This window comes from Stegodyphus dumicola, chromosome 1, assembly GCF_044657685.1.
Source record: "Stegodyphus dumicola isolate Sdum_Otavi_A_Nest chromosome 1, ASM4465768v1".
Classification (NCBI taxonomy): domain Eukaryota; kingdom Metazoa; phylum Arthropoda; class Arachnida; order Araneae; family Eresidae; genus Stegodyphus; species Stegodyphus dumicola.
The window spans coordinates 49,766,295-49,788,819 of record NC_140768.1 but is presented as its reverse complement, the minus strand read 5'-3'; the positions used below and the strand labels follow the sequence as shown (position 1 = coordinate 49,788,819).

Sequence of the window (22,525 nt, the reverse complement as noted above, 5' to 3'; positions counted from 1 at the left end):
TAGGAAATAAAATGTATACACCATTTATTGCCAAAAATACATATTAAAACAAATCTCTCTAAAGATATTAACAAAATGTGTACATTTTCACAAAAATCAAGTTAATAGCTATAATCATTGCATATAAACTATTATTCAGCTATTTTTAAAGATCTAATACACGATCTTGCAATCTTAACAATTCAGTATTTGTAGTAAATCATAAATATCTGGGATGGAGCATCTTGAATATTAATATTTCCCCCTTGTCCTTTACATGCTCCATCAGATGTATAGAAACATGACCTTCATATACATAATATCTACAGTTTAGCCTAATGGAAGTTTTTTTAATGTTGATCACTAGCCACTTATCTCTTTCGCGTGACTTCATTTTCAAAAAAGGGGAAGGAGGGCAAATTTAAATGGTTATTATTTCGTGCTAATCATCTGCTTTAAGCTCTTTGATTTGTTTGATTAGGTAAGCCTTTTCATCATTGAACTGTTCATCATCAGAACGGTCAGTATGAAAATTTGATAAAAAGTCCACTAGTTTATCTTTATTTCTCAATAAAATATCTAGAACTGGTTTAGGTTTATTAGGATTGGCAACAAATACCTGGAAAAAAAAATAAGAATAATTACAACAGCATAAAAAAAAGTTACGCAAAATTGAAAGAAAAAAAAGGTGCATGATTGATAACTTAATTATAGCCTGTTAGTTTAAAATAGGCATTTCATTTTATCTACTGTGACTATTTTGTAATCATAGTAATGACAGTTGCAACACATGGTCGAGTCCCCTAATTTCTGTTTCTCCATTTCATATCATTTAATCTCAAATACAGCGGAAAAAGTAAGTTCTGTGCAATGATGATGACACATGCTATGACTACAAATGAGTGAGAATCAGTAAGGTCTTGAACTGCCTGTTTCAAAGTAACAGACTATAGGTTGGTTAGGACTTTAGGTTTAGCAATATATCTTTCATCTGTTGATAGGTACTGAATTAATACAATTCACCATAAAAAATTCTTTTGTTAAGTGATAATACAAAATCAAGTTTTATCACCAAACCCCTATGGGGGGGGAAGAAAGTTCATCTGTACAACTGTTGGTTAAGGTCATGGTTCAGTGTGATTCAGTGAAGTTACTATTTATAATTATTGCTAAAGAACTTTCCCAAAAACAAGACTGACTCCTAAAACACTGTAAAATACATTTATCTTACCACCAAAATTATAATATGTAAGAATTTTTTTTTTGGGGGGGGTTAAGGGAGGGAACCAAAATTAAGCTATAATTTAAAAAAGGCTGGTTTTTTAGTAAATGTTGAAAATCTTAAAAATATATTAAGAATCTTTAAAATGTTCACACAAAGTTAATGATTTTATGACATTCAATGATTTTATAACATTTAATACATATATTTTTTTTCATATTATTTACAACTCTGATGCAAAAGATACTATAAAATAAAAAAGCACCCTTGAGTTAGTCATTGTAATCAGACTGAAATCGAAAAATATTAAGGCATTCTATATGACCCACACTGTTGAGTTTTCATGCACGATTCGAACAGCATATGTGACCTTTGCTACTTTGATCAATAGGCTACCTACAATGCAATGCAACTCCATCCTATTCGTCACATGTGGAGAAATGAGTAAGCATAAAATACCCCTGTCCATGGAATAAAACGAATCTTTGTTACATTTTTAGTGTGTGTATGTAGAAGGGGGGTTCAAGCCCCAATATTAATTTTGTTGCGGCTTTGCAGATGATATAAGTAGGCACGCTGCCATAACTCAAAGCCATCATACCTATTTGAGAGTGGATACATAACCAAACAAACATATTCCTTAAAAACGGGATAAATAAGTTTCCAAGATACTTGGGAAAAAGCATTTCAACAAAGAGAACTTACTTTAAATAATAACATGCTTTGCAATATGCAATCATTCTATGTTTTCATTTATTTCATGTCAGGGTCACATTTAAATGTTCCCATACTTCACTTTAATAACTGAATATAACAGAAAATCTACTCAAATCACTTTTTTAATTTAAAAAGGCTTGTACATGCACTCTAAAATTTATCATTATTGAAAATACGGAGATCTCTGAAAAACAGAGACATCTATTTTGCAGTATGATAAATAAACTGCCTTACTAGTTCCCTAAATAATAATAATGAAATTAAAAAGGTGTTTTAAAATTAATATAAATATGCACATCATCATTCTTCCTGTTTTAGAAAAATTTCATGTGCACTTCTGGTTATAATTCATTCACTTGATGTACATCAAGAATGAATTATAACCAGAAATGCACAAGTGAATGGATCCAAGTGAATGGATTATAACCAGAACTATCACAGTACAAGATCTAAGAGTGAGTGGCATGAGATGATGATGGCTGGTATACAGCTCTATGAAAATTTGAGAAGTGTAAAATAAAATTGTCTTTATTAATCCCTTATTGAGTAATTGAATATCAAGACATTAAACAAATATTATGCAGCATGAAGTAACACAAAAGAGGAAATGTAAAACCTGTTAGGTTTATTATAAACTGTAAATTTAGACATAAAAGTGGACTCTTGTAAAACCTTACCATCATTTACTTCATCAGTATCCTTTACAAACTGAATGTAAATGAAGAAGCAAAAAAGAACTACTTACTGATTAAACAAGACCATAAAACAGATTATGCAGCATTTCCCACATTATCTTTGCATACTGTTGATGCCAGTGATCTCAAAATGATATCGTGTATGGCCACCACATGCACAATATAAAGAAGCTGGAGAGCTTTTTTTAACCCAAAATGGAAACTTTGTTTTTCAACAAAAGAAATTTTTTAACTAAACTAAATTTTAAATTTTATTTACTAAGTATTTATTAAAACACACACACACACACAAAACAATAATAATGAGCAAAAGGAAAGCAATTCAGATTGACATTTATTTTCTGCTGAAATCTAAAAATTAGTACCTGAAAGAAATTTCAGATGTTTGCAATTTGTAATTCGATTAAACTAAATATTAAACTTTCAGACTAACATTTATTTCATATAATTCTAATCTACTGAATAAACCACAAAATAACATATTTAAACAACAGAAATTGCAAAAGCTTTCAGAGTGGGAAAAAACTGAGAATAAACAAGGATAACCTATTCTCTGTTTTTTACTTATTACAATATTTTTACACATACAGAAAAGATACATATATTTGCATGTAAGTAATCAAAAACTTTATTTCTTATTAAACACCTCATATCATTTTGACTCTAATAACATTTGTAAACTTGAACAAAAATTACTAGAAACTATCATCATCACTAATTGTAGATGCTCATTGGTCAATGTGTTCCTTTATTTTTTACTTATTAATTTTTAGCTGCATGAAAAACTGTTCACATGTAAATATCCTCAACAAAACCGTAATTTGTATTGTAAAATAATTTTAAACTGATGGTATTTATCTTTTGACAAGTATGAAAAAAATCAATTAAATCCTTATCTTAAATCTTAGAATAAAATTTATATAACAGTGTGAATTAGATAGCCCCATTTATAGATTCACTGGGCTGTTATACACGTATGCTTTCAATGGTAATGAAAAAATATCAAATTGGTAAAACCTTCCTTCAAATTCTTGACATATTAATTAATGTCATAACAATGCTTATTAATTTACAGGAACTGCATTCACAGGTGAAGTAAATCTGTTTCGAGGGCTGCAAGTAGCCCATGGGCAATCAGTTCGAGATCACTCGATGAAATAATGAAACAATGTCAAAAATCCAAAGTACCTCAGAAACCATTAATATACTGATTGGAAGAATGTAACGTGCTTTTATTACAGCAAAAAAGTCTTTCAGTTATAAATGCAGAACCATTTCAACAACACTATATACAGATAAATTTGCCTGAAGGCTAATGAAAAATTCCAGTGTAAGCTTGCAATCAATTAGGCCACAATGTAATGCCAGTACATCAGAATTGAATAACAGATTCATCATAAATGCATGACCAACTTAATAACTGTAAAATATGGAAGAACGTTCATGGAAATTTAACAGAGTAAAACAAATTTTATAAAGAATGACAAATCTGAAATTTTCTGCAACATCTATAAAAATATTATATTATTAAAAATTTGTAACAAATTTAGAAAAAGAAAATACATACGTCTTAAAATTACTAAAATATTCATCAACTATAAACCAAAATGGATGCAAGACAGAATAATTTAAGTTCAAAAACCAGAAAGTTTTTCATCAACTGAAAAGGAAAATTATTCAAAGGCAATCTGCCTAGAATATGCAATTAGAACACTAATTTGAACTTTTCTTTTCTCTCTCCATTTTTTTTTTTTTTTTTTTTCTTTTTTTTTTTTTTTTCTTTTTTTAAATTTAGCATATAAAACCATGAAACTATAAAAACTGCGAAACATGAAAAATTTTTGAAAGTTAGTAGATACACAAATATAATTTGATATTATCCATACTCTGCTGAGACTCATTTCAAATCAAGAACAGCATTACACACATTCAATAATAAATTCTGATATTTCATTTTCAAGCATCCTACTTCTTTATCAAATCAAATATATCGACTCAATTTTTTGCATGTTCACCTAATTTGATAGGAAAGCAGTTCAGTACAAATTTTCTTTGGGAAAAATTAAGCTGCCTTTAAAAAAATTTAAAAACATCTTAATTTTAGCTATTTAAATTTTTGCAATAGCTATTTAAATTTTTGCAATAGCTATTTAAATTTTTGCAATTCTTAAAATGCTTTTAATGAACATTTTAATTAAAATTTAACACAAAAATTAAAGTTTGATGCAAAATCAAAAATCACTTGATGAAGCATAATTCATAAGGTTTTTAAGATACAGAGAGGTTATAGTGATCCTATTCAGATCTATGTATAGTCCATTCTCATTGACATTTAATAGAAATTTGGTGTACGTACGTTATATGGACCCCAACAAACAGAAAACTGCAATAAAAAATAATAGTTCAATTTCTGACCACTAGATGCCACTTTTCACACAATACAGAAAGAACATTATGCAAATTTGGAACTGTTTAAAATGCCAATAGTCAATATTGTAAAATCAATTCTCACCATGTCTTTAAAGAAGAAAGATTTAACTTCATTGGCAAAATTGAGTTATCAGAGCTGTTTAGTTAGAGAATATCAACAATGCAAAAATAACCTATGCCAAAAAAATTTATTTTAAAATTGAAACTCTGGAAAAAAAAAAATCACTGTTGCTGTAGTTTGACAACATATGGTTTCTGATATTCCTCAATAAGCCTGAGTAATGTCATGTGAATTACCTAACCTCAACAATCCATTTTGGTATTCATGCATGATCCACATAGTGCAAAAGTAAACTGTAAGCCACATACTATAGCTGTAAGATCCACATCAGTGCATTAATTTGGCTTGCTGGCAAGCACAGTAATTCACAATGCATGACCTTGAGACATTTTGTGGTCAGATAAATCAATTTGCTGTAGACGAAACAGTGAATATTCAGAACTATCACATATGTGATACTAGTCCTTAATGCTGAGAATGAACAACTTCTGCATTCTGATTACATGACTGTATGATGTTGTTTTACCACTGACTTCGTTCTTAGTTCCTTTTTCTTTAAGGAGTGTAGTCCTCAAGGCCCTGAAAAGTTTCCTTTATTAGTGACAGTTATCGCAAACTTCTGAAGAAGCCAGTCATTCCTGCCTTACGAAAATGAGAATGTTTAGAAGCTATTACGAGATGTTACAACATCTATATTGACTGGCAAGAGAGAGAATTACTTTGTACTCATTCTGAAGATGACCAGATCAAATGTTTAATCTCCTTATTCTGTGTACTTGAATTCCTGTAACTGCTAGTTGCAATGATTATTGAAAGATCTTGTCTACAGAGGAAGCATACAGAATCTACATGAATTAAAAGCAAGCACAACATGTGATGCTGTTGGAAAATCCTCAAAAAAACCTTTCACTCTACTGCTGAATATGCTATTGTGAGTTATGTAAATAGCATACTCAATGAACAAATGCAGTGATTAAATAATTTTTTAGATTTCTAATTTGCGTTTCTTGTCCTTTATACACCACATTTCGCCTGGCAGTCAAAATTTTAACTATTATTTTTTACTAGTTTTCCTTTTCCTATTTAGTCCATTCCTATAACATATATAACAAGTCTCAATGAAATGCAGAAACTAGATAGAATGGGTTCCTATACAAATATGAGTGGGTTATTTTAATTATAACCACTTTGTATAATTTTCCCTGATCCAGCCAAATCCTAATCAAATAACAGAAAATGATAAATTTTTATTATTATACAGGAAAATTAATAACTGAAAAGTTCCCTGATCACTATATAAATTCCAAATTCGCAAGACATGAAATAAATTAATTGCGTAAAGCAACAAACAATACACATAAAACAAATAAATCATAAAATTTACCATTTACATACCTTGAAAACATGAAATGCTTCAAACTGAATGTTTCGACTCCTTTCTTTCAACATATTCATCATTAACTTTAAATTTTCAGGGGAACTTATATATTTGGTCATGATAGTAAAATTGTGACGGTCTAATAACAGTTCTCCTAATAACTAAAATAAAATTATTAATAATAAACAACCAGATACAGATTAAATAAATAAATTATAAATGAATGATTCAATACAGGAATGAACTGAGAAAAGTTTTTTTTTTTTTTTTTTAATATAATTTCAGTTCCTGCGTTTGATATATTTACTGCTTAACAAATCAGACCACAAGCAGACATATGATAAACACAAAGGAAAAAAAAAGAAAAAAAAAAAAAAAGCTTGTATAAATTTTAGGCTCAAAATGAAAAAATATATGACATTTGAAAATTATATTTAAACTGTGGCAATGACATTTGAAAATTATATTTAAACTGTGGCAATCTCCCATTAAGACCAATAATCTGCTATTCTATTTTGACAAAATCACAGAAACTGAAAAAAATATTAAACATTAATTATCATTTTTTAAAAAGATTCTGCAAAGAAACTTGAAAGAAATGAGAAGAACTGACTGCATTTCAATATGTCTATTCTTTGTTGACAGACCTTGCAAATGTTGGTATTTGGAGTTACAATCAGATCACAAAGAAAATTTATTTAAATGGAATTTTATATTGTATGTTAAAGAAAAATTTCCACCACTGCACAGTTCACAAACATTCCTTCAACTCAATGTCTAATTTTGAAATTATACAGCTTTGAAATCAAATTTCTTTCAATATGAAACAAGGAAAAAGTATGCTTCATACGAGAAAAGAAGACAAAAACTTTTGAACAAAATCTCAATTTAAAAAATTTCATTAAACAATATGAAAATATTTTTTGCTATAGGTGCAACATCTGTTAAACTACAGAAAATGCAGTGGCATTCAAACACCAAGTTCAATGGTTAACAATAAAGATGTTGTGTTTACAGCATTTTCCAGCAAAATCTTTTGGATCAAGTATATTATAAGATATTTTCTTCCTCCTTCCAGCATGCAAGCCTTTGTGAATGTAACGGTAGCACATTCGGCACATATTCATGAGGTTCAGGGTCGAGTTTCGCTAAAGGCATTGCATATTTTTCATGTCTACAGTATCAAAAAATCCTAATGATTCTACAGTGGTGCCCAAACTAAAAGGGTGGTGGACGATAATTCATCTGATTTGAAAGCTTTCAGGTTTTTTTTTAATTGTTTTAACTGTATTTGTTTTATTTTTTTCTATATTTTTCAATTTTTAATTAAGACATTTTGAGGTTTTATGTATTTTTGCCTTGCTGCGAAGTGAGAACTGAATTAATTGAATGAATATATCTGATGAAATTTGAGGAAATAAGCTTAAATGAAATTAGCAAAAAATGCTTATAATTCAATATGGAAGGAATGCTTATAATTCAAAAAGGAAGTCATGCGACGTTCACATCAGATTGTTCTTCATCAAGGATTCATGTTTATCAATTCTACACTTTTAAATACTGTTTTCTACACATGCATATTTACATACTTATATTTGAAAATAATAACAGATGTTATATAATTTTCCAGGAACTCTAAAATAAAACAATTATATATAAATACAGTGGTGGCCAAAATTGTGGGCACTTTTGGAAATTTTTATGTTTTTGAACTTTGTATGCTTATAGAAAACATTGCGTTTCACAAAATGCAAACTTCTATATATCATTTTAAAGAGAATTTATTACTGAATTCAATACAAAACACAAAATTCAATTATTTGCAATACAAAAAAGTTAAACGATAATAGTTATCGATATACATTAGGTAGTGATGATTGCAGTGAGTTGTCAGTACTTAGTAGGGTACCCTTTATTTTTTATTACAGCTTCACATCGACGTTTCATCGAGCTGACAAGAGTTTTAAGCTCTTCTTTCGTTATTACATGATGCCAGGAAACAATTATAGCCTCAATTAGTTCCCTTTTATTTGATGGGCACCTCATTCAGACAAGAGTTTCCAAACGGTGTCACAAATTTTTGATAGGATTGAGGTCAGGACTGTTTCCTGGCCATGACAACAATTTAATGCTCTTTGTACGAAACCACTCTTTTGATATTTTGGCCATGTGGCAAGGAGCAGAATCCTGCTGAAAAATAAACGAAGCATTGTTGGGAAAGAGATCTCTGATGGAAGGTAGAAATTTTGGTTCTAGAATAGTGTCAATGTATTTTCTGGCATTCAGCGTCCCATTGATGACATGAAGGCGACCAATACCACCTGCTGACATGCATGACCAAATCATAACACTAACTGGGCTCTTCACAGTTGCTTGAATGCAGTCAGGATGTAGCTCTTCTCTTATTCTACGTCTTACATATTTTCGCCCATCACTACCGAATAACGATATCTTAGTTTCATCACTCCATATAACTTGTGACCTCTGATCATCTGTTCAATTAATGTGTTCCTTTGCCCACTGCAGTCTTTTTTTTTTTTTTTTTTTGTTGTTGTTGTTGTTGCTGAAAATTAAGATAAGGCTTTTTTCATGGAATTCTACCTCTCAGTCCAACATCTGTTAATCTTCTCCTGATTGTTCTTGAGCTGACAGAAACACCAGCATCATTCAGATCACTTCTGATGGCCGCTGATGACATTTTTCTATCTTGGAGACATAGTCGTTTTATTCTTCTGTCATCAATAGATGTGGTGCACCTTTTTCGGCCTTTTCCTTCTTTGTTTTTCATTGAATTTGTCTCCTGATATCGTAAACAAAACTTTCGGACTCCAGATGTAGTCACTGAACCACCTGTCTTGCAATTTCAGCATAGGAAAGACCACTTTCTCATAACACAATAATATTACATCTCTTTCTAGGTGTCCAATCTACTCTTTTATTTGATGTCATTGCTTCTTGACTAAATATTAAAAATTTTTACAAAAATTCCTACTTGTAATTGTAGTGTATAAGAAACAGGTCCTCCTTCTACAGAACAAAGCAAAATAATGAATTGTTTCAAGTGTAAACACGATGTCAGCTTCTACTGGCAGTTACTAACATTTGATTGGTTCTCAGAACAAGAACAGTGATTGGCCAGGAAAGCTAGACATTACAAACCACTTCATAATTGTGTTTTTTATTTATATTAAAGTACATATAACTTTTTTTTTTTGTATTGCAAATAATTGAATTTTGTGTTTTGTATTGAATTCAGTAATAAATTCTCTTTAAAATGATATATACAAGTTTGCATTTTGCGAAACGTAACATTTTCTATAAGTTCAAAAACATAAAAATTTTCAAAAGTGTCCACAATTTTGGCCACCACTGTATGTCATGTGAAAGAGTGTTTATAAATGAAGGGGATGTTCTGCAAGCTTTGATGACTGCGTAATGTATTCCAGGGTCTTGCCACCTTCAAATACATAAAATTATGATGTAGTTTAAGCAGTTCTAAATAATGATTGATAAATACACTTTTCTCTTCAGTTTTGAATTAAAAGTTATTTGGACTTAAAAGTGCTGCAGCATTTAATTTGAGTGTACTAAAAAATACAAAACTAATATGAGTATAACTGTGTTTCAATGACTAAAAGCTCAGAATCCCTCAACTTTAAAAAGCACATATGATGAACCCTTTCGCAAACCCCCTCTTAAGTCACTATTGTTTTCACAGAAGGCTAAAATTGTCTGGAATTATATATGATTTTATTTAATGCTCTGAAAATAAACTTTGGGAGATGTGTTAGATTAATTTTTAACATGCATTATTAAAGCAGTTAATTATAATGAAATCCTTACTTTCAAAGATTGCCTCTTGGTGACATAATTCTCTGAATTCAGTAAGTGCTGATAGTGACTGAATACTCGATCATAATTCAGTTCAAGAAATTCGGAACACAAGACTTTGTGCCTTGTCAGTAATTCCTATAAAATATATCTCAGTTAAAATTATTTATAAAATAAAGATTACTATAACATTACAATTAGTATCAGATGATTAAAATGTATTTTCATTTCCAAATAACAACAATGAATAATAAGTTCTTTTTTATTTTCAATTTGATTGAAGTAAATTCTTGAGGCAGTAGATTATAAAAGGCAATCAAAATAGAGGATTCATATACCCTTCTCTGAAAAGAAAGCGATTACAAATAAAAACAATCAATATACATTAAAAAAGTTTTAATAGATAAAAGTACAAGTAAAGGTAAATGAAAACTTTTGTAGCAATGGTTTGTTCTTCAGTTTAAAACCTCAATAAATTTCTTAATCAGTTTTCACAACACAGCAATGTAGAAAATCATTGTTATGTAGTGTATTAATGATTATTCTGTAGCTGTTGTCCAGAATACACAATACTAGAATTTTTTATATTAATGTATTACCCCGTTGACAGTGAATTTGGCTACTATAGAACCATGAAAAAGTTAGCAGAAATGCTGCCAAAGCTGCACCAATTGTTCTTGTAGAATCTAAAGGAACTAACACCTCTTTATTTAAAAAACAATCACACACCTTAATTTCTTTACATCATTGACAGATACAAATTAGAAATTTGACACATAAAAAAAAACTATATAAATATTAATTCAAGCTTTTAAAATTCACTGACAAATCAATTCATTAAAACCTGAGCCAGTTATTCTTGCAGCCAAAAATTCTTATTGGCATTCAAAAAGTAAAAACTCGACTACCTAGAACGCTTGGGAAATGATGAATTCTGGATATGTGAAATTTCCAGATAGTTGAGCATATATAGAATGCAATTCATAGTAGAAAAGCCACATGAATAGAGGGGGGAAAATCTGTTCTAAAATTATAAAAAGTCATTTTTTTTTTTTTTTTTTTTTTTGTTATCAGCTTGAATATCAAAAGTCTATATTTAAAGTAATGTAACATTTCAGGGGGCAGGGGAGGAAAAAAAATGCCTTTTGTACATAAAATCCAAATGTATTTTTTTAGTTTGTTTTTCTTCTTCAACACAAGAAATTAAAACATCTTAACCTTTTGAGAGACAGTATATAAATAATTTAAATTGTGGTAAAATTTTGAATGAATTATAACTTATAGACCCTTAGAACACAAAACTGAGACTTAAAAAAAATCTAGAGTGAAATCCTGAATTTTGGGGCCAGTATATATTTTATACCGATGCCCCTCTACAACATTTTTATCCCAGGCAATTGTTAATTTTTGTTTTTTTCCATCTATTTTTGCAAACTTTTTATGTGCATCTATAGAGATGGGTGAAGTACATTTATGTAAGTCTCAAGGCAAAACACTTTTTAAACTTTGCTAAAAATTTAAAATTATAAAATAAAATTTATGTTTCTCGCGCAATCTGATGATGCTACCCAGCTGAATATACTTGGGTAAAATATGGGTAAAAGGATTTTAAAAGCGATTTAAATTCAATATTATTATTTTATGAAAAATTTTAGCAAATATGCATGCAGAAACCGTATCGTGTTGCAATTGAGCTAGTATAATTTTACAAGAAATGTTACTCGGGCGAAAAATTTTTTAAACAATTTAAAATGAAACACTACGACTCAGCTGAAAAATTATACTGCATTTATGAAGTTATTAATTGCTTTAGATAATATATAAAAAGAGTATGCTTCATGCTATGATTGCAAGAATCACCTCCCCCCTCCCCCCCCACACACACGCTTTCGATTATCAGGCCCAGTAAGGGGCCCTTTTTAATTTTTTGTAAATATAGGTTGTAATCTATCATTTTGTTCAAGAAAAAAAGCTGTTAAACGATTTTATTACTTGATACACCTCAAAGCTCTTATTTCTATCAAAACTTTAAAAACTCAAATCCCCTTTTTCCCTTCCAAAGATAAATGTTTTGCAACTAAAATTGGCCTTAGAAATATTTCTCTTCTTTCATCAGCTGTGAAGACTAAACCACGTACTTGTATCTTAACCCAAGGAAAAAAAATTTCTTGTATTCCTTAGTCTCTCATCTGAAATTAACATAGACCTAAAGAATAAAAGCATGCTTTCAAATCAGCAGTTTTTCCATTGCACTAGAAATGGATCTAAAATGCATTTCAATTTCCTGTACTTTTAGAGCTTTCCCTTTGTGTGATGTTATCATAGTCCCTTTGTGAAGATGGCATGAGCCCCGCATGGCAAACTAGTTGTCCGTCACCTCTTTTCATTTTCGCTGCATTTTAGGGTTTTGGAAAACACGAAACAACGGGTGTGTTTGGGGGCTAACAATGTCACATTTAACCCCTACAGTTGCATAATGTTTTTTGATGCCAGACGAGTCTTTCTCGTGGGAAAGGGTGGCGTGCTGAAATTAAAATTATAGCTAAACAGAGACGAATGAGAAACTCGAGTAGTATACACAAAGATTAAAAAGTAACTAATATACTTGTATTCAGTCCCAGGACAGGGTCAGCAAACTTCCCATACCCCCATGAACATAATACTGAATCCTAAACAACTTGTAAATTAATCATAAATAAATTATTACATCATAACCTATTACAATGTAAAGAAATTCCGTCATCTCACAGAGTAGTGAGGTAGAAGCCTCGTGCTGCCATCTATTGGCAAGGTACATTCAGTAGGGGTGCCAGTAGATATTATATACCGGTATTAAAAATGTATACATAAATTTCTTTTAATTATCAGTTTTGATTGAAATGCAGTAAATATAAAAGGTTCAAAACGTGTGCGCGATATATTTTAAGATTGTGAATTTTTCCTACCCTTCAATGGAATTTATGAATGTTCAAACATGATACCTATGAAAGAGGTATAATCAATTTCATAACTGCACAATATTGAACATTCATATAGTTTTTTAGTTTGTTAGTAAGGCTGCCATTTAGAATCAAAAAGAGACAGTAGAAACTTATGATTACAGCTTTTGGTGTAGAAAAATTAGCATTTTTTAAGAGTTTAAAAAATTGACTAACATCTGGTATATATTACACCATTGCCCTTCAAAGGGTTAAAGGAAAAAATTGTTAATCTTGTAACTTCAAAAATACTCCATGTTGCACGCACGTGCTTAAAAAAAAAAAAAAAAAAAAAAAAAAAAAAAAAAAAAAAAAAAAAAAACTGAAATGTTTCAGATTTTAAATTACGTACGTCCAAAGGAGCATTTTTTTAACGTTTTGTGTGCTACCTTTATTTATTAAATATCATGTTCTTTGCACTGAAACCATAAAATTTAAGTTCAATGTCGCGCAAAATAGTTTTAAAATGAGCATATCCTTAGAATTTCCGATACACAGTTCGACGCGCTGGAGATAAAAAGGCTCCCCCCCCCTGTAGAGTGTTGCCATTGCTCGCTTTTAAATTATTTAGTTTGTTACTCAAAAATTCATTAAGGTTTTACAAAATATGAAATCGATCGTAAAACAAATTTCAAATTTGGGATTTCAGATGCCCATATTTGCAGTAGGATTACTTCATTCAAAATTATATGGCTCTAGATACTGTTGTTTTACCACAATGCGAGAAATATACATACATTTACGCAGATTTTTTCATTATTCAATTTCTTCAAATATAATGTAGGACTCTAACATTTTGTGGCAACAGTTTTAAAAGTGAACTGACATTTATAGGAGTCCGACGCAAAATGCCAAAATGAAAGTTACGGTCCTTCGGGACTCAAATCTTTTTGGATTAAAATAAATAAATAAATAAATAAATTTACCCATTGTTTCCAAACTGCAAGAAGAAACAAATAATTAGCAGTTAACTTACATCTTCTTTACAAAACTAAACTGTCTTATTGAGAATTAATCCAGTTTACATAAAACAAAGGCAAAGGCCCTATGATTGTATCATGATATTATATTTAATACATTAATGATGCTAAATCATACTATTTGGCCACAGTTTCTGTTTCTTGAAAATAACTGAAGGAAGAACAAGCTAAATGCCAAATTGTTTAAATAACTGTAAGACTTTTGCCTAAAATGCAATTAACAATCTTAAATGGGTCTAAAGTGTCTTTTCTTGCCAAACTCTCACAATGAAATTTTTTGAAGTTAACATGCAAAATTATTTTTGCTTCGATGTGAAACCATTGTCTGTTAAAGAGTTAAAACAATACAAATACTTTTTCAAAAATCAAAACTTAATACTGTTTTAAACAGCAATATCTTTCAAAGCATTTTCCTTTGTGCAAGAATACACTTCAATATTACACACATATTGCATTACACTGCATATTTTCTTGACAGAGCACAAACACCATTATCCCAAATTTTTCTTCTTTTCTAGTCCCAAGAATGGGTTCTAATGTATGTTTCCTTATGTTTATGAAAAGTCTGCCTGGAGAATCACAATTTGTTACTTTTCTTCTAATACTGGATGCTAATGGTATATAGTGTTAATGTATGCCTGCAGGAGACAGGTACGCTGCCCATCAGTAAATAAACTGGTGAATTACAGCTCAGCTGGTGGCAAATGAGTTTCTTGATGCTACAGGATAGTGGATTTCCTAAAACGTTGAAGCCAAACATTTGGGAGGAAGAGGATTATCTGCCCACAGACTCGCTGTGAATGTCCTGTTGTCCGGACAGCACCAGGTCATCATTTGCAAAAGTGTCATGAGCATCACAATTGGACTGAATAGAACTGGGTTTGCATGCTATTCTCAGATGATAGTAGGTTTAGTATGTCATCGGACTGCAAACACCTACTGATCCAGCATGACAACGGTACTGCTTATCATACAGACAATATCCAGGAAAGAAACCAATATCTGAGACGCAATACCATGGTATGGGCTGGCATCATGATCAATGACTGCAATGACTATACGTGCTTGCAAAATGGCCAACAACACATTGCAGTTTTACTGCCTTATATTCACCTCTTCTGCGGTGTCTTCGTTGATAAATTTGATATTTTACTGTAACATATGCACTGCATATGCTACAGTACCCAGAATATTTTTCTGTATCTATTCCTGAGCAGCCTAAAAACTCTTCCAAGATTGGTAGGTTGTCTACAGATGACCATTCTTCTTCAGAATCAGACTCACCTCAATCTGGGTTTGAATCAGAACTGCTTTGTCACCAAAAAATCCACAAATAACAATAATCCACTGATAATTCATAAAAAACAAGTTTGTCGTCTATCGCGTTTTAATAACAATCTGCAGAAAACAAGCTTAGTCATTATTTTCCTTTAACCCTCTAACCATCAAGGCCATATATATAGCTTAAAATATTTTTTGTGACATTTTTAAGGAAGTTAATATAGGTGCACCTTAAAATGTACAAGAAATTAAGGCAATACATTAAAAGTCCATAAATCCAAGAATAAAGTAGCAAACATGTTTTGGCATTAAAATCAAGAAAATACCTCTTTCTCGGGGCAGTTTTGAGAACTGGGCTTTTTTAATGAAATCCCATACTCATAAGAGGATTGATATTAATATGCGCAAAATGAGTTTGGTTGTCTCACACTTGAGATGTATCAACAGAACTGAAAAGGTTTATTACTGTGACAACTACCCCTGTTAAACATACTGGTGACAGTAATAATCTTAACAGACAACATAAATGCCTCTTTGAACTTTGTAATCTCTCATTGCATCCAGTGCCATGACAGTAACTCCCCATTTTTCTTCCAATGATATATGCTGCTGGACAATTGCTAAGTACTGATAACATTATCAACTATCACAACCCCAAAATAAAAGGAAACAAAATGCGAAAAATTAGAGCAAAAGCAGGATACAGTAAGAAGAGATGAGCATATGCAAATTTTCATTTCTTGACCTTTTTATCTTGTGACAGTGTTGATAAAAGATTTAAAGGATCTGCCACGCACTGGCAGTTGTATCAAGTAAAAGATTTACAGGAAAGATTTAATTAATGATCTTGGAAGTACTCGTACATCTTCCTGATAACACTTAAATGATTTCATGTTCAGCCATGTCACTTGAAAGAGTGAAGAATGGCAAAACATAACAGATGTCGCCAAGGAGTTTCACATTACCCATATTGTTATTTTATGGCTCAGCAGGGCATTTAAAACAACTGGAATATGCATTACAAAAGATACTGTGTTAAATGTATGACGTTTTCAAAAGAGAAGTACATTGCTCTACTGGCAAAATGAAACTGCCATACCATAGTTCAGCAGGTGGCGAACAAGATTATTGCTGCCACAGGACAATGGATCTGAAAAATATAGCAAGATGTTTGCGAGGAAGAGGAGTATACACTCATAGATCTGTTGTGTATATTCCATTGTACAGACATCACCATACCACCTGTTTGCAATGGTGTAATGAACATTGCAATTGGACTGAAAAGACTGGACTTGTGCACTATTCTTAGTAGTGCACAAGTAGGCTCAACCTATCATCAGATTATAGATGCCAGCTGATCTGGCATAAGAGTAGTATTGCTTATCGTCCAGAAAATATCCTGGAAAAAGACCAATATCTGGGATGCAGTAATTTGGTATGGTCCTGGATCATGATCACTGGCTGCACATCCCTACATGCAGTTGCCACTGGGACTGTGACTGAATGACAATGCATTGATAAAGTTCAACTGCCTCATGTTCACCTTTTTCATGGTGCTTTTAGTGATACTTTTCGTTTCATGGAGGACAACGTACCATTCATCGAACACTCACTGTTCAGGATTGTTTAGACAGTGAGAATATTTCATACCTCATAATGGCCAGCATACTCTCCAGATCTAAATCTCACTGAAAATATTTAGGATGCACAGGGAGGAGGGCAACTTGCTAGTCAAAAACGTGTTCCATTGAACAAGAACACCCACATCCAAGCACCAGCAGAAAAGTGGGATCAATTGCATCAACAGCTGTTGGATAATATTATGCAAAGAACGACGTGACAGGAAGAAAGTTACATTGCACTCCATGGTGGGCATACCCATACTAACATTTTTCTTAAAGGTGACTGCTGTCATATGTATGCATTTTCCCATTTCTCCATACATAGAATCAAAAGAACACTTATCTTATACTTTTGGAAAACATTTTCAAATTTTCCTGAACAATAAATATTCTTTATTCTAATGCCCAAACAGTGTAGCAACGATATTTTATCCTGTTTAGCCTTTACTCCAGCTTAATGTTATGTTACCTATCAATGTGAGATCCATCCTTAGCAATTGTTCAGCAGTATATAGCCTATTTCAAAGATGAATTCTTAGAAAAATAGGATGGATACAATGGTAAAGCGGTGTAAGCAATGTCTTCTGAAAGAGAACCATATAATTTTATCCACATCTTAGAAGTTTACAGTGGGGTTTTGAGAAAGTGCTGTATGTACACCTTATAATGACTTTAAAAGTGCCCCATTGGCTTAATTTTTCAAAAAGGATATTTAAAAGAAAAAGGGAGGGGACTGAAATTTAAAAATTTTCTGTTTCAGCTTTTTAGCTAGTTGAATGCCGGATAGTTGAGTTTTTAGCTGTAAATGAATCAGATTACAGTCACAAATTTGATTCTATAGCTCTCAAATCACATTCCTTTTTGAACAGATATTTTCTTGTCACAATTTTTTATGTTACATTACCATTGTTTATCTGCTTTCCAACATTGTTTATCCTTTTAACGTATCCAACAAAGTATAATATTGTGTCCATTATTAACACAGACATATTTTTGATAGCAGGATTCCGCAACTTTGAAAATAATCAACTGTTTGCTGTTATATTGAAGGCAGGTCGTAAATTTTGTTAATTTTTTTTCCCAGAATGCAAAGAGAAAAAGCAATAATAGTTAATTTAGTATATCATTATTCATTAAAAAAACAGGCAGCTTACTGAGAATCAACCAGAGTTACATCAAATGAAAGTTCAGATGTTATTAATGTACTGTAATATAATGCTTCTTCATATGGGTGCTAAATTGTACAGCTTAGTGACTAAATCTGATACACTGTTATGCAATGTATTAAAATTTGAAAGCCAGTTTAAAAATACTACAACTTTGATGACATTAAGATATTAAACAGATCTCTTTTCTGTAGCATAAAGTTTTTACTTTAAAAGCCATCCTTTGAAAATTAAAACTGAAAAATCTCATAACTACTTCCCAGTTTCTTTCCACATTATAAAATGCCCACATATTATTAAAAAAATTATCTCTAGGCAATAATAATACACAAATATTACACAAATAAAGAATAAAAATCTTGCCTTAAATGTGGAGAAGGCATCGGACGCAATATCAAAAGTAGATACTTCAACATATCTAAAGAAATTATAAAACTCATCAGAGTACAATATAATTTTAGCTAATGCTTCATAATGAATGCACTCCCTTAGCATTGTGCCACAATTTAGAGCAATATCTTGCTTTTCATAGCTAAAAAAAAATAAATATAATAATTAATATTTGTACTTTTATTTGTTTACTAAAAATATGACAGCAAAAACAAGTAGCATTTAACTTACATATAAATTAATATTTAAAATTTATAAAAATTAGAAAAATATTCTTCGTTCTGAAAGTATATTGCAACAGCCACCATTCTAACAAATTCTCCATCTCCTCTCAGAACTAATGTTATTTAAAAGTACCAGGCTCAAAAGTTACAGATGAATTTAATTATTCTATAATGATGTAAGCATGTGATTCTTTTATCCCTTCAAATGTGAACAATTTCTAATAGGATTCCAGTATAATCACATATACGTAACAAACGATACAATTTTTCAAAGTATAGTCGCTTTAAACTCATAAGAGAGCACAATATTTTAAAGAAAGTTTAGATAAATTTTAAACAAAATCCTTATCAAATTAAAATACTCAAATGATTTTAATGCATCTTTATATATGTATCCAGACATAAACAAGCAAACATGCACCACACATTATCAAAGCTATAACTTTCAAGGTTAACAATAATGTAATTTGAAAAGAAAATTTACACGAAATAATACACTTTGTATGAATAGCATAAAATTTTAAGTAAGGAAGAATAAACAGCCTTCTTTAGATGGTGAACTCTTTAAACATTAAGATTTAAGAAAAAGAATTATTAATAATTCTCATTTCTCTCTTTACCATGAATAGTTATATTAGGCAATAAAAAATATTCTACTTAAATACGTATTTCTGAATTTGCCTTTATCACAGGCAGAATTTAATATGCTATCATGGTAGTCTGCAAGAGGGGAAGGCAAATGCGACACATGTTCTATCTTAAAACTGAGCGAAGAAAAAAATGCATTTTTTGTATTAATACTATATTCTAAATCTACCTGTGAACCTCCAAAATTAAATAAAATGTATTGATCTAATTATTTGTCTCCAGTCTTTGCTTTCTTTTCTTTACTTAGATTATTATGTAATAATAACAATAACAATAAATGATATAATATCACAAAAACCTAATACCTAAAGCTCTGTACACCAACATTTAAATTATTCCAGATGAAAATAAATAGGTACCAATAGCAATAAAACAATTAAGCAGACATTCAAGGACCAGATTTTTCTTTCCATTTACATACTATTCTGCAGCTAAAAAAATATCAAGCCAAACAACCCCTTCAAATTTTGAAGTGTCTTCACCTTTTCCAAATAGCCATTAACTTATAAGTAGTATCAGGAAGTCAAAACCCTACACTAAAAATTTTAATTCTCACATATAAAAACAGTTAAATAAACTCCACCTATTCATTTTATTATTATATTGAAAATTAAAAAGAAAATATTCTGTTCAATTAGATACATTATTTTATGATTTATATTTATAGAATGCAAATATATCATACCCTTTCATTAAAGTGAAAAGAATTTCAGGCTTTGTACATATGTACTCAACAGTTGGTAATCTAGTTCCAATCTGTCTTCTCAGAATATTGCTAAAAATTTGGACAACATCTTTCTTCCCCTAAAAGTACACAACATGTATAAATTAGCAGAACTTATATATATATATATATATATATATATAACTGAGACCTACATATGCAGTTGTAACTCGCTATTAAAAATAAAATACTGTTACGGATTTGGTATTTAAATGTTAGTAGAATTATAAATTAAATTGTTTTATTCCCCATACATTGCAGTGCGTGACAAATATTAAGGGAAAGCTAAGCCAGAAAATTAAAAATACAAGAGCACGTGCATTTAACATTTAATAAATAAATATCTCTTTTTGATTTCAAGAAAATACCAGAAAATTCTCACGCATTTAAAAAGCTTATATAAGCAGCATAAAAACCTCCCAATTCATTATTCACTTAGTTGTTTTAAGAGTTTGTTTAGGAAACTGCTCTTGTTGTGTGTAGCAGATTAGCTTTCTCTAGCTGTTTTGAATTAAGTTCTGCTGAACATCTGAGTAGTTAAAAGATAACTGCTGTGAGATATTGTAATTCTGTATGAATATCTGAGGAAATTTAGGCATTCTGTTTTAATTGTTGTGATAATAATAAATTTTGTTCATTCTTCATCCCACTTGTGCATTCAATTCACAACAAACCCGTATGCAAGCAACAATAACTTCTAATTTCAAAGTAATTTTGCTTTGTTCTCATCTGGATAAAAACAAAATTATCTTAAATTCTTAACTGTGAAAAATTTCGGGCATCATATTCAAATGAAAATATCCTTTCTGATTGCTCCTGAATCCATTTGGAAGACTTTTTGATGTCTCTATGTACGGATAGTATAAAAGACTTTTTTTTCCAAAATGAATTTGTAAAATAGATGCAAAAGGAATTTTTTTTTTCCCATGACATCTGTTATGTATATATCTTGCATAACTCAACAATTAGCTGTATAATGTTGAAATTTTTTATATGGGATTGCTATGTGCATCTCCAATTAATACTGCAATCAGCCATACCAAACATGCATGTGCATATATATATATATATATATATATTATATACAGGGTGATTCACTACCAGACTGACAAACTTGCAGAGTCAGTAGGGGGTACAAAGACGACCTGGAATCACATAGGAGGAATGATGCAGGGTCACAAATGCTCTGTAGTTGCGAGCTATGGTGCAAAGAAGCGAAGAAAAAGAACAGAAACAGCAAAACATTAATGGGAGAGAAAACATTTTACTGAAAGGTTGTACTACAATAGGTTTTTGAAATTACAACCAGAAGTCGTCTGGCAGTCCTGACAATGGCACTGCATGTAATTCCTTACGTTCTGGAAGATTCCTCCTGAATTACCTTGCGGTGAATGGCGCTGAACGGAAGGTAACCATGAACAGTGATTCGTCTGGAAGTCGTCATTTGCGATCCATTTCCTGAGGTAGTAGGATAAACACGTATTAAAACTACGAACTGGTCGACATTAACAATTCCAGCCATTTTGCTCCTTGCACTTGAATATTTCTTAGTGATATCAGGAAAATATTTTCTAAATAAAGCTGCAGCATGATCCAATGCATTCAGTGGCAAGTTGTACTCAAGTAAAAAGGCAGAGAACAAGCATTCAGCATTAATAACTTTTTGGTCTTTTGTTTCCACAGTAAAATCTAATTTTTTGTTTTTTTCAATAGAATTCATGTTGTCCTTGAGTTTTTGTGTATGCACGTGTTTGAGAAAATTGGCCCTTCCACCATACCAAATCGAAAAATCACATTGACAAACAGTATACATCACAAATGTATTACATTTCCTTGAGGAAATAATAGAAGTGTGCAAGTTATCTGTGTACGATTTTTGAAAAGTACATAAGTATTTTACCTTTTTCGCAAACACAATTAACACAAAAGATTGTAATTTCTTAAATTATTTCTCGAAAGCATGTGCACTCACACCAGTGAACAACAAGCTGAACGAAATAACAGTCTTGATCTTGGTTTGTGCTCACTGACTAAAATATGCCAGATGATACGCACTGGTGCTCGATGCTGATTGGAGAACCCGAACACAACGTTTTTGAACACATGTGGTCTCACTCACAAAGCAGAAACGCTACATAATTTCTCACTGACGAAACAAGTTTGGTTTTCCTTTAGATGTAATCTAGAGAAAAACCAAGT

At 31.0% G+C, this 22,525-nt stretch overlaps 1 protein-coding gene across 1 annotated transcript in view; it reads right to left on the bottom strand.

Annotated features, from left to right (window-relative positions):
• Mo25 (calcium binding protein Mo25) overlaps positions 1 to 22,525 on the bottom strand; it is a 56,196-nt gene continuing 33,671 nt past the window's right edge. Inside the window, exons 4-8 of the mRNA XM_085814282.1 lie at positions 20,288 to 20,406; positions 18,704 to 18,872; positions 10,326 to 10,451; positions 6,500 to 6,643; positions 1 to 598 (exon numbers count right to left, since the gene is read on the bottom strand). Coding sequence (XP_085670408.1) covers positions 422 to 598; positions 6,500 to 6,643; positions 10,326 to 10,451; positions 18,704 to 18,872; positions 20,288 to 20,406 — 735 coding nt within the window. The 3' untranslated portion in view covers positions 1 to 421. The remainder of the gene's footprint in view (positions 599 to 6,499; positions 6,644 to 10,325; positions 10,452 to 18,703; positions 18,873 to 20,287; positions 20,407 to 22,525) is intronic.